Here is a 13,191-nt window from a genome sequence, read left to right as displayed (position 1 = left end):
CTTACCATTGATACTAGCAATAACGATGTTTTCTCCAAAATGCTCTTTAAGTTTTTCTTTCATATACCGTGCGCTGTAAGGTTCTTGGTCGTTGAATTCTGCCATCTTATTCATAAGATCGTTCACAGTTAACTGCTCGTCATCGTTTTCCTTAAGATATTTTGCAACCTCCAAGAATGCCTCTTGCCTAGACTTATCAGTTGGCCTGCCTTTCTTTTGTCGTTTGCTTCCGTTAGTTTGATGAGAAGGCGGTACTTGCTTCCCCGTCCAAAAATTGGTACTGCAAACTTGGTGATAAATTGCACCTGCTGCAATGAGATCTTGGGAAAAAGATATTCTGCCATGCACTTTCTCAGCCCGCCAACCGTCTCTTCACTCCTCACAAATTCGGTTTAATGTGGTTTGAAAATCTAATGTTCTAACAGGAAAAACATGATGTCCTCTTTTGTTTCCCGTAAGTTTAGCAGGCTGGCTGCAAAATAAACATCGTTCACCAAAATCAAATGTTGGTTCACTGGAACGCAGGGTACGACTTGCACTAGAGGATGTTTCTTCATCAGCCGTATGTTTCTTTATGTAGGAACGAATAACCTTTACATGACAGTATTTCTGCCTGCATTTTTGATGTACACGCTGTCCTGCAAAAGTTTGGAGTGTGTCGCCACGTAGTTTACTTGCATTGTTGATGCCATCGCTTCCTTTTTGCCTAAGTTCCACTGTTTCGAGGCCATTGGTTGATAATTCCTTGCAAATTACACAATACTCCATCGTGTGATGTTAACCGGACGATAAACCACATCTTTAACCATCTATACTTTACCTTCACACGACATTTTTCACTAAAGTACCACTCTAGACGTCCAACAATGCGTTTCTACCAATACTCGTCTAAATAAATGTCTTGTGAAGCGAAGAACTTTGTTAGTTTGAAGGCCAGAGAATCGTCCAGAGCAGTTGTACGGAGCAAGAATTTTCCAAACCAAACAATCGAGAGTCTTTAGAGTCACTGATACACATATATACTTATTGATAGAGAACTAATTCAAGGAAAACTGTTGTTTTCCAGTTCTCGAAATAAAATTTCTTCGATGTGATCAAAAAGTTGTTCAAATCTTTACATTTAAACACGTGCACGCATTTTGTTTTCCAATTACGCCTATTGTTTTTAGCTGTTTGCTGTAAAAATTTACGCATATATTTTGAATAAATTGCGCGGCAGCCATTTTGAATTTAGAAAAAGAATTCAATCATAAAACTGTAATTTCATCATTTTATCCTTCGAAACGTTTGGTAGACTTTTGACATGTTATTTATAGGCATCAGTAGAATAACGTCCGGCAAAAATAAATTCTGTTGCAATTACTTCAAGGTTCGGTCTTTTTTTCTCGTAAAATGACTAGACTAATGACCAAGTAGATACAGCCGCAGATCAGCAGAGTTACAAACACACGAAAGTATTCTCAAGCAGAATGAAGAAATTAAATCAGAGGGGAAAGAACACTGTGAAGGTTAGCAGACACACAATGCCATGGAGGAGGAATCAAAAGTTGCGTTAACCAAGAGCCGCGGTAACAATAGATCTGAGAAGTACAACTTTTTTCAGTCCCAGGGCTTTTCCTTCAAAAAATGGGAAGTGCGTCCTTCATTTTCTAAGAGAATAGCCTGAGTATCAGGCCTCCCTAAGGGGCTAGGGGACAGAAACGCCTGATACTCAGGCTACTAAGGGAAAAACCCTTTATCTCTGCAGCTATCGTGCTACTAGTAGTGGCTTCCGCAGATGTGACTTTCAGCTGCCACCTCCGCTAGACGATCGATTTCGGACGTTTTTGGGCGTTTTTTTCATATCGGTAGTGAGTGCTTTTATTATTTTATCCATCCATAGCTTGATCGGTTTTTCGGGGTTCGTTTTCTGAGGATTCCACTTCCGCGCACTGCTCGAATTCCCGATTTTCACGACTCTTTATCTCTTCTCTCCCTCCTTTTCTCCTGGATCTTTTTCTATCCACAACGTCTTTCCTCCGCAGAAGCCCCAGAAACCGGTCTCCTCTGTGGAGGAATCCACAACTGTATTGAAAGGGTCTTTGTCACGAGGATATTGTTGTTTCGGTCAATTCTATGCTGAAGTCATTTTTACAGACTTTATCCACACACAAAATGCTCCGTTATAGACATGAAGAAGATCTCAAACAAATTTTACCAGGGACATTTACCATAATAATCAAATAATATATTTTTTGGTGATTCCCGATGTAGAAATAGCATCATGTGTAAAACAGGAAAAAGTTGGCCCAACTTTCAATCCATGTCCACCTTTATGACACCCTTGTCATCCGTTGCAAAAGACTTGAAGAAACGGCTTCAATGCCTTAATATACCCCGTTGACATCAACGCTTGAATACGGAACTGACCATTTTAGAATATTTTTGGAATTAAAATGATACGACAAGTTGGCGTTTTAAAAAGATAGCAAATGGTGTGACATAAGCTCTTTAAATCTGGTCTGCTACACAGCCGTTTTTACAGTCGTCACGCAACGCTGGGGAGGAGCGTTGCGTGACGACACTAAAAATAGGTCCGCAATGCGTACATGTGTCTAGTGCTGGGTAATTGAGTAATGTGTTTATGGTTATATAGGATTGCGTTAGACTTCGTGAATGCCATTAGGATTTATCCGCCATAGAGTACAGGAGTGGAGGCTGGGGTATAATGTGAAGCTCCAACAGTCTAGCAAAGAAATATGGCTAGAACTAACAAACGTGTTGAAGGTGATATAGAAAAGTAAGGAGGAGTAGAGGTCTGCTTTGGGGTGTGGTTGAAATTATTGCAGACATTTTTCTGGAAGTAGTGCTAACTATTATGAATTTGTTATTTTTAACATCACAGTGGTAACGATGAAATGAATTGAACACAACTTTATTTCAAGGCAACTGGTTGTAAATGAGAAATACAAAAAGTTTGTGTAATTTTTTAAGTTACTTAAAGAAGCATGTTTCTTCATACATATGAACTAAAAACAACAAGACGCTGTGTGAGCGTATATTTGGGCGTGGTCGTACTAAGGGGACGATGCTTTGAACATGCCTAACATTGCAACTAAAGAACTGTCATCATATCTTACCAGAGAAGATAAATCCTTTACTCCACTTGTTTGCTGAACCACACAGTTTATACAGTATGTCCCAATCCACAACAAAAATAGTGTCATTTCACGACAATGTTTGAAAATATGCACATCTTCAATGCAGACATGCTTGCGATTGGAGCCAAATTGCTACATAGGACATAAGTGGTTACAGCCCGGAGAGTAAGGTTTATCTCAGCTCCACTGATACTGACAGATGTGTTTTCACACCCATCACTTTGTACAGTGTATTCCAGTTACTAACAAGGGCAAATAAAGTTCCTTAAGTCCAGTATCCAGAAGGACTAATAAGAGAGTAACACATTGCATAAACTGTTATAGGGAAGCACTGTTTACAGGAACATTGGTAACTATTAACATTTGATATACTACAATTTTCAACATTGCTTGAGAAAAGATGAGGTTCAAAGGTGGCAATATGTACACCTTTAAGTTCATATAAATCCTCATTCCTATGTAGAGTCTGAAAATATTGGTAATAATTTATGCATGGACGGTATTTCCAACAATACACATGTCCCTTCACTATGACTGTTATGATGCATATCTCTAGCATGAGAATCAAATACATTATATCCCCCAGCCTCAGTGCTGTAGATACCAACGCCCATAATTGCCACCGTTAAAATGAATCAGTTGTAGTTCAGTGCCAAGAGTGTTTCAAATGCTGTACCCTGTGAGTGGCATATACAGTAGTGATGGATGTTACAAGTATAACTGTCACTGTATTCAAGGTGGAAAAATTGCTCAAAGACTGTAACCATTCCTGGTAATTCTGTTAACATTAACATAGATTGTCTTGCAAGCAGTGACAGACTAGAATATAACTGAATACCAACAATCATTATTTGGGTCATATCATCAACTGAAGTAATCTTTGTTATCTTACTGTAAATTAAAGCGCACAGACTCATTGAGACACATCGTAACGTTGTCCACCATTTTCCCCAAATCCTGTAACATTTCCTTGACAGTATGGAGCATTAATTGTTTTTGTAACATCTACATAAACTGAAGGTCCTGGATTCTTCTCTATATCAGTACAAAACTTAAACTGGCCAAAATTAACCCGGCGATTCAAACTGTTTCAAGCACTATAAAATGGGTAATTACATGTATAGAGGGGCAAAATCTTACTTAGAAGCCTATTTGGATATCTCATTCCACCTAAATCGTCTGTGCTCTGATGCTTAGACGACAGATACAACTTCCCTCGTTTACGAACTATTTTTGGAGTTGCCCCTTAAGTAAAAACCTCACACTGTTACAGTTACTTCTGTACCTGTTTACATGTAAGGTCTGTAAGTGTAAACCTTTTTTAACGTAACAATGAATTTCAGACGACAATGGTGTATCTTTCCGAATACTCTTCCATACAAAAAGTGTCACTTTCCGTGTTTTCTGTTTTCGGTAGTCTGCTAGGGGTATGACGGTAACTGTTCATTTCGTTCCATGGTCAGATCGTTGACATCGTTCCAAGTCAGATCGTTCCATAAAATAATTAGTTCGTTCCACAAAAAAGTCAGTTCGTTCCACATTTGAAAAGTCAAGTAAATCTTTCTAAATTTGTTGAGTGAACTTTATCGAGAAGAAAAATGTTTCGTTCATACCACAAGCTGATAAAATAATAATCGATCCAAAGTCGATTCGATCCATCCTAAATCGTTTGAAAACAAACAAGAGACGATTTCAACCAGCCACGGCTTTAACATTTAAACCGCCGCTTTGAGAGTTTTTGAGCTAGAATCGATCGATAGTTTTGAAAGATATAGCACAACAAGTAAAAGCTATGCCGAAAATATAATTGACTAACCTGATTTAAACCAATGAAATTGTAAGTTTTGTTATAAATAAATTTCCGACGACGAGATATCAATTCAACTTCTTTTATTTCCTCCACAACACAATTTTTCTTCTGTACAATTCTTTTGTCGTCACCGCGCTACCAAAACAATCTAACACAAAACTTGCTGATAATGCAAAATCCCGACGCACAACATCGTACATGTGCCGCGTCACAAAATACACAATTAGATGAAAAAACACAACACGCAATACAAAAATAAGTACATTAACCATCACCCTGCTAAACAAAATTGAAATAATAAAAAGAATTGTGGCAGTTATCACAGTAGTTCCAAAAGAAGCCTCAGTCTCTTTTGGTTTCAATTGTTGATAATCGTGTCTTCCTTCATCGGAACAGATTTTATCACAGGCAACTCGCTGTGTCCCGCAATGCAAAAATCAAAATCACTATTGTCACACTAATAACCAGCTACACAAATCTTGCGACCCTCAAACTTGTTCAACATTCCTCTGTTCAAACTCTTATCCATTTTACACGTACACTCCTGATATTCCAATTTGTTATTACGTCTGTGGGGTCCATGAGTCTTTGATGTCATTGAATGTCTTGATAATTTCCTTTATTTTTCTTTGAGTTCGCGGACCAGCCCATTCCGAAAACAGTCTGTGTTATTTTTTAGTGTGGGCCTACCGCGAACAGTGTGTGCATTTGTGAGTTTAACGCGGGATAACATGATTTAACAATATATTAACACGTTCCTCGAAACGCCGCGGCCAAATGTTATCCAAACTGCTTCTCACTGCTGCTTCGAAAAATTTCGGATCAAACGATATCCAAATCGTCCCTCATTGGATTATCCACTCGACCTAACAAAATCGACCAATCGCAAAATAAGGAAAAGAAAATGGACGTAAAAGAAAGAAAACAGCAAATTCGGGTGACCTCTTAGGAAACATGCAATTAAAACTGTCTTTCTATGATTGGTGCATTTCGATCCTCTCGTCAAAAAAAATGTCAGACGTCAATCATCTTAGCGGACCTCTTAGAAAACAAACGTTTTTTTTAACGGGTCCAAAAGGTCATTGTTTATGATTTGTGATTGGTGGATTTCGATCCGTTTTTGGTTTTTCGTATTCGGTTTCAGCGTGAAGTTTGGGCCAACATGTTTGCCGCTTTTCTCCAGCCATCACCCACTTGTCGAGCTTCTGACGCTTCGGCAACCTACAAAATCATCCAGTTTCCTTGAAGATATACGCGTCCCTTTTGATTGCAAACAGCAAATCAGTACTAAACATTAAAAGCAGAAGACGTCCCACGTCATTGTATTTAAAAAGACGTCCATACAAAGTTATTTTAGGTGGAATCCGTGCTAAACACTCTGCAAGTTCACTGAAAGTCTTCATTTGCAATTTTTGTTTACCCTCCAACGCCTCGCTTTCATGACTAAGCACCAGTTTTTTCCCGCGTGTCCGCCATTTGTGAATACGGTGTATACAGCTATTTCGAGAAATGTTGTCGGGAAAAGTGCACGCGACAATCCCGAAAGGTATTGTGGGTGGCTTTGAAGGCACTGTTCTTCAAAGAAATTTGAAAGAATGCCACGGGAGGCCACTGACATATGTTTGCGAGCACTAAAGGAAAGCAACAAAAGTAGGTTCGACAGCTTCAGTCCTTTCGAACAGTTTACTGATCATATCCCATATTACCTTTCGGGATTGTCGCGTGCGCATTTCGTCCGACAACCTTCCTCGAAACAGCTGTATATGAGAAATACGAACAGTTTGTGTAAATTTTAGAAGCTTTCATCCAACTTGTGAAGTAACAACAACAAAATGAGAAACTAATATCAATAATAACATGGCAGTTTACTGACTTACATTTTCAACTACTTTGCTTCGTCGATTATAAGTTATACAGATGGGTGGCGAAGTAAACAGAATAGATTCTATGTCTGCTTGAGTAAGACCTTTTACTTCGACAGTATCACTAGTAAGCTTTTTTCATTCGGCCGGATTGACACATACTTCGAAAGCTTTGGCATACTGAGAAAATACGTCTTAAGAAATTCACCACAAAGTAAGAAACTAAAAGGTAACTCACCGATAGGACAACTCGTATCACATACGTCGAAGAAAGCAACGAAAGCAAATCATCGTAAAGAGTTTTCTTGCAGTTGTCGGGAGTTGTCGTAGAAAGCACATGGTGTCGGCGCAATAGGGTCCTTTCGAAATTATTGGACGCGCGCTCCTGAGAACTAGGTACTTGCATGTAAACGAGGCTTAGAGGACAGCTGGGAAAATAAAAAAATAGAAATGCATTCACTGTCTTCACTGTAAGTTGAAATGCTCCAAGTTTTGCAAAAGTCATGGTGAATTTTTGTTCGGTAGCAAACTGCTCGAACAGTTCAAGGAATCGTCCGGATCTATCTTTTTTCTGTTTTCCTTCAGGGCATTTTAGAAGGCTATGGAAAAACTTCTGTAGACGTTGTGATCCCGAATTCCAAAATCAAAAAAACCCTCGGATTTGCAGCGCACACTTCGAGGCTTCATCCATCAAAAAGTCGCTTTGCGGAAGAAAAGAAGTTATTCCAGGTGAATTACCGAAATATTTTAATCCCTCGACCCACCAATGTCGTGTTTCTTCCCGTGAAAAGAGACTGGAGGACAGAAAGAGACGTGCTGTTGATGAAAAATGTCCTGAACCTCAAAAGAGAAGCCTTACCGAGGAAGACAAAGACATTTGTTTCTTAAGCGACGATGCAGCCCTTTTAGATCACAATTATTGCCACCTTCTTCCTAACGACAAAGGAACTCAAACGGACTTTCCTTACGAAGATCTAGAGGTTTTAACCAGTAAAATTGACGCTTTAAAACGAGAGAACGCCGAACTTAAATCAAAGTTATCAAACAAAAAACAATTGAAAAGAGAGCTCTTTGTGGATGATGTTTTGAAAGATGACGAGTCTTTCAAATTTTTTACGGGTATACCTAGCCTTGCTTGCTTTATGATGATATTTAATTTGCTCAAGCCGTTTGCAGAAAAACTTAAGTATTGGGACAAAAACAAAGAAAAAAAAGTAAGCTATCAAAAAGATTCAAGTAAAAAAAAGCCTGGAAAGCAAAGATTATTGACCATTATGGAGGAATTTATCTTAACTTTGGTGAGACTCAGACTTGGGCTTTTAAGCAGACATCTTACAGATATCTTTGGAGTATCAGAAGGATCAGTTAGCAAAGTTTTCACAACGTGGATTTGCTTTTTATCTACAGTTTTTCGTGACATTCTTCTTAAATGGCCTTGTAAGGAAGAAATTAAGAAAAAGTTGCCAAGTTCTTTTAATAAATTTCCAAGCACTCGAATAATAATAGATTGCACAGAGATATTTTTGCAAAAGCCAACATCCCCTAGTGCCCAGAGAGCTACATGGAGTAACTATAAACAGCACAATACCATGAAAGCACTGGTGGGAATCACTCCAACAGGTTACTTCTCCTTTGTTTCTAAACTATGGACTGGAAATGTCAGTGACAGATACATCACAGAAAGAAGTGGTCTACTGGACAAACTTGAAGAGGGGGATTCTGTTATGGCCGACAAGGGGTTCAACATCAGAGATCTGCTTACAAGAAAGAAAGTTGCACTTAATATCCCACCACTTTGCAAAGGTACCTTTCCAATAAAGGGAGCTAATGGGGTAGGGGTGGAAGAGGGTATGCTAAGATAAAAGAGAAGGTCTCCCTGGACAAAGTAAAAAAAAAACCAAAAAAAAAAACCAGATATAACAGCATCCATTACTTGTTGCTTGTAAAAAGGATCTTTCTAACTAAACAGAAGAAGTTTCTTAGGAATATTTTTTATATTATAGGGTTAAGTTGAACTGCTCAAAGATAAAGGTAGTCTCTACTAACTTCCAAACATGTCTACATAGCAGGGGTGGATCCAGAAAATTCAGAAAGAGCTGGTGTGAGGCAGTGGTTTGCCACTTCCACCCATCCAATAATTTAGTACAGGTTTTGTTTGGCAAAAAGGTTTCCAAAAAAGCAAGTACTTTACTATCAGTACCTTTTGAATTGGCATTTACTTCATTCAAAATCCTTTTTTCTCCTCTTACACAGGAAAGCAACTTTCAAAAAAGGCAGTAAAATCTACCCGTACCATTGCAAGTGTTCGGATCCACGTTGAACGTGCTATTGGACGTCTTAAGGACTTTAGAATTCTACAAGGGAACTTCCTTCTTCAAATGCTACCCACTGCAGACAATATTCTAAGTGTTTGTGCTGCTCTGTGTAATTTGCTACCACCACTGGCCAAATGACTGACGCATTTGTCCAGAGAGCAGAAAAGCAGACCTACTTAGTGTATGTAAATGGTAAATGAAACATGTATTAAACGTATCCAGAGACAGATCAATAAAATTATGTGGTATCTAATCCAGCACAGACAAAAAACACTATTAATTTTAAGCACCTTCACTTTTACAATCAGCATCTAACGGCAGTCACTCTATAATGACTTAAGTATGTCATGGTGGAATAGTTCCTGAACTATATACTCCACGAAGAAGTTTCTCAGCTTTTGGAGCATTTCACTCCACAAATCACTATCAAACTTAACGTTTACAATCAATATTCCTTTGAGGGTATATATAACTAGATCACAGCGATGAATCCCTGTTATCCCCATCAGTCCCTGGATTTGGTAGTTCCATTTGGTTTCTTTTTTAATTTCATACTTGCCATCCACAAGCATGAGGTTCTCCTCAGCTGCAACATGTGGAGGGAGATTTCTTTTTGCATACATGCTTTTAACTTCAATTAACTTCTTTTGGCAGCAAGCACAAATCCTTATACCATCAGGACTGGCTCCTAAGAAGGGCCATAATGTGTTTACAATGAGTCCACTTTTTTCTATTGACAACTTTTCATGATTTTTGTTCTGTTTTTTTATGTAAAGACTAAGTGCTCGCTTTTCTTTTTCATGCCCCCATGTCAACTGTCGTGGCATGGCATCTTCAGCAATTGGACAGTAATTCATGAGATGTTTAATAGTGTTTCTCCTGTCTGTGCTCTCTCTAAGGTGGCACACAGTGTAAAATGAGGAAGCTGTAATTCTTCCTGCCCTTTGATCAAACCAAAATTGAGACTGGGATTGATAGACAGTTTTCTTGTTGATCATTTCTGCTTGCTCTTCATTAAATGGAATAGACTCGAGGAATTCAACTGCAAGTTCTTTAGAAACTGTAGGCATCACTTTCTCAGTATTAACAGAAACAAACACTTTGGCGTAATCATTCATTGAATATACATGTACACTTTGAACACTTTCTTCTTTACAGACATTAACATCACTGCTGATGAAAGCTCTGACTTCTTCCTCTGTATGCCTGGGTCCTTTAGTTGAAGATAAAAAAGGCAGAGCTGAAGAGCTAGGACATGTTTCCAGCAACCCAGCTTTAAAATCTTGTTCCAGTTCAGTCACATTATAGGGAATACAAATTGGATTAAAATCTCTTGGGTGAATTGGGTCTTTCAATGTCACACCGTAACTACCACTCGTTTGAAGGTCCTGAATGGGCAAACTTCCCTCATTTCTCTTTCCTCTCTTTTTCCACATGCACTGTCCTGATGTACATGATTGGAGATCATTGAATCTCACATTTGCTTCTAGATCAAACAATGCTGCAGCTATGTGCCGGCAACCTCCATCTGCCCTGTTTAAAGGAGGACCAATATGACAAATATGTATCTCACATTGTTCACACTGATAGACTGTAAAGTAGCCAATAAGTTCAGTTACTAGGCTCACAGATTCTGACTTTGAACCACTGTTTTAATACTTAGTGCTGAAGTCATAAGTGATCCAGAAGGTTTGAGACTTAAAATAATGCATCCATTGATTTAGATCTTCAATTCAGGAGGCATCTACTTTTTACTCATGTTACAACTGCTACAAGGAAAATATAAACCTTCGAATCTGAATAAAACAAAACCTGTCACAGAGAAAAACAACCGAAAAGACCAAACGTTTTGATTCTCAAACGTATGTTTATGGAATATCAAGCACATAGACAGGCTTCAGAAATCAAAGAAGAAAATACATACCCTCCTTTGCATAAGCAGTAGGCTGAATTGACACTTCCATCCTTCTTTAAAATGAAAAACCCTCTGTATGTTGCTGAACCATCATCAGTCTTGGATTTTTCAGTTGGCTTTACAGCAAACTTAAAATAACTGTAATTACTATTGGGTTGAGGTGGATGATACCAAAGTTCTTCCACATGTCCATCAAAAAATAATTTGTACCCCAATAAAGATTTGTAACTTTTTAGGCTTTCGCTGTTGTATACGGGATCTTTACCCACCAGGTAATTAAAAAGATCGGGGAATCTAAAGTCCGGTGCGTCAGTAAAGTTTTTGGTCCATTGGGAAAAAACACGGTTTTCGTTATCCAACGGATTTGCGAGATCTCCCTCATCGGTTTTCAGTTGCTCTTTCATAGAAACTCTTGGATCGACTGGTGCTTCCTCTTCAGCAATTTTTGGGACTTTCATCTCCTCACTTTTCTCACAAAGTTCTACCAGTTCAACCTTACGTTTTCCTGAGCTTTGAATGCCCCTTTGTTTTAAGTATTCTTTTAACCAAGGAACCGGTTTACAGTGAAAACTGCCTGCAGCAGAGTCAGCCATCTTGTGTCCTCTAAGCCTCGCTTACATGCGACTACCTAGTTCTCAGGAGTGCGCGGTCAAAAATATCGAAAGGACCCTATTGTCGTCTCTACTAATACACATTCGATTGGTTCCGATTGTCAATGGTTGTTTATTTCGGGTCACGAAGAAATTACGAGTGATTATCGATGATATTACCCTCCTGGTTCCCAGTAAAGAATGCTTCATGTAATGTGTCACGTAGGAGAAACCTCAGTTAAACTTTATTCGTATGACGTAATAATTTGCCATAAATGAAGCACTTACCAGAGGATTTTAGCGTTTTCTCATAGTGTCTGTGCTTCGCACTAGACACAAAAACGGCTGTGTAGCAGACTACTTTAAACGGGGTCAGTGCTTATTTGATCGATCTCGGCTATGGTAATTTATACTTGAAACATCACATCACTTCATAAATATCCAGCCTTTGTGCATCGGCCACAAAATCAAGTGCTTTCACTTTCGATACCGCCTGCAGCGCCTTGGCTGTCTGTTTCCCAACTTGTTTTTAACCGACTCTTTCACTTTTCACGGGGGTAAGTATGCAACTTTGATTCATTTAAGCAGTTTAACACTGGATTGTGCTATTTGGTCGTGCTTTTAAGCAATGAGATTCGGTATCATGACTTACCCAATCGCCGTGTGAGTAAGCATAATCACTCGGCTAACTTCCAGAACTTCTGTCTTCAGCCATTTTCAAAATAAAAAAAAATGTTTGCAGTGACGAACTGCATTTTAGTCAGTTAATAGATTTTAGGAAATTTTCCATTGTCACTCTGATCTCTTCTTGATAGTACTGAAACAAAGAAAACAACGGCAATTATCGTCCCGTGTAACTCCTGATAGCGGAGCGTCGGCGGGCGAGAAACCCGGCGAGAACCCCATAACTAAGGAAAATATTTCGGTTCTGACGTCAGCGTACGACCAACCGCCTGTACAGACTCTGAGGATAGGGGTAAAACTGAAACACTCAATTGGGTTGGGAAGGGAATCTTAGACGTGTACCTTGCGTTTTTAGGGGCAACAAACGGAGCTACTCGAGCGGAAAATCGAGATTGACGTTTCTCGTGCTCGACTGACGACAAAATGTTTTGAAAAAAATTCTAAGTCTTTGCCTTTTGCTTGATCACGCTTTTGGTCACGCTGCAAGAGTAACCTTGTCTCCCCACCTTTGGTCAAAAGTTTGACAGGTGAATTCATGCGGGAGAACTTTATGCAGCCAAATTTGTTCGCCGACAGAGTACTTACCGGCAACTGAAGCCTTTTCTTTTTCATTCCAGTTAATTAAAGTTTTAACATATAGATTTTCTATTTTATAGTTTACTCAAACAAAATATAGAATCATGTAATCGGCGACGGCGACGATAACGGCCAAAAAATAAGTCTACAAAAAAACAACTTTGCACACTTTTTTTTATAAAGTAATAGTCTTTATTAAAACCAATAATGCATCAACCGTGCCTTATTTACAATGAATATAAAATATGAAACAAATCAAGATAAAAAAAAAATACAACTAGCTACTAATGGCAAACAAT

At 38.7% G+C, this 13,191-nt stretch overlaps 1 protein-coding gene across 1 annotated transcript; it reads right to left on the bottom strand.

The window, feature by feature from the left end:
• Window positions 1–9,453: 9,453 nt before the first annotated feature.
• Window positions 9,454–11,704, bottom strand: LOC140953223 (uncharacterized). The gene is made up of 2 exons (XM_073402723.1): window positions 11,052–11,704; window positions 9,454–10,660 (listed from the first exon to the last, which is right to left on the bottom strand). Exons 1-2 carry the CDS (start codon window positions 11,633–11,635, stop codon window positions 9,454–9,456), a joined length of 1,791 nt encoding a protein of 596 aa, XP_073258824.1. The 5' UTR covers window positions 11,636–11,704.
• Between the last annotated feature and the right edge of the window lie 1,487 nt (window positions 11,705–13,191).

This window comes from Porites lutea, chromosome 11, assembly GCF_958299795.1.
Source record: "Porites lutea chromosome 11, jaPorLute2.1, whole genome shotgun sequence".
Lineage (NCBI taxonomy): Eukaryota > Metazoa > Cnidaria > Anthozoa > Scleractinia > Poritidae > Porites > Porites lutea.
Note: the sequence above shows the minus strand (reverse complement) of the source record. Positions and strands in the feature narration are given on the sequence as shown.

Bases quoted from the DNA above. Each gene is read 5' to 3' on its own strand.
- LOC140953223 (XM_073402723.1), bottom strand. From the start codon at position 11,635: ATGGCTGACTCTGCTGCAGGCAGTTTTCACTGTAAACCGGTTCCTTGG. The intron at 10,661-11,051 runs GTATGTATTTTC...TCCTTTAAACAG, and splicing joins TACTGCTTATGCAAAGGAGG to GGCAGATGGAGGTTGCCGGC.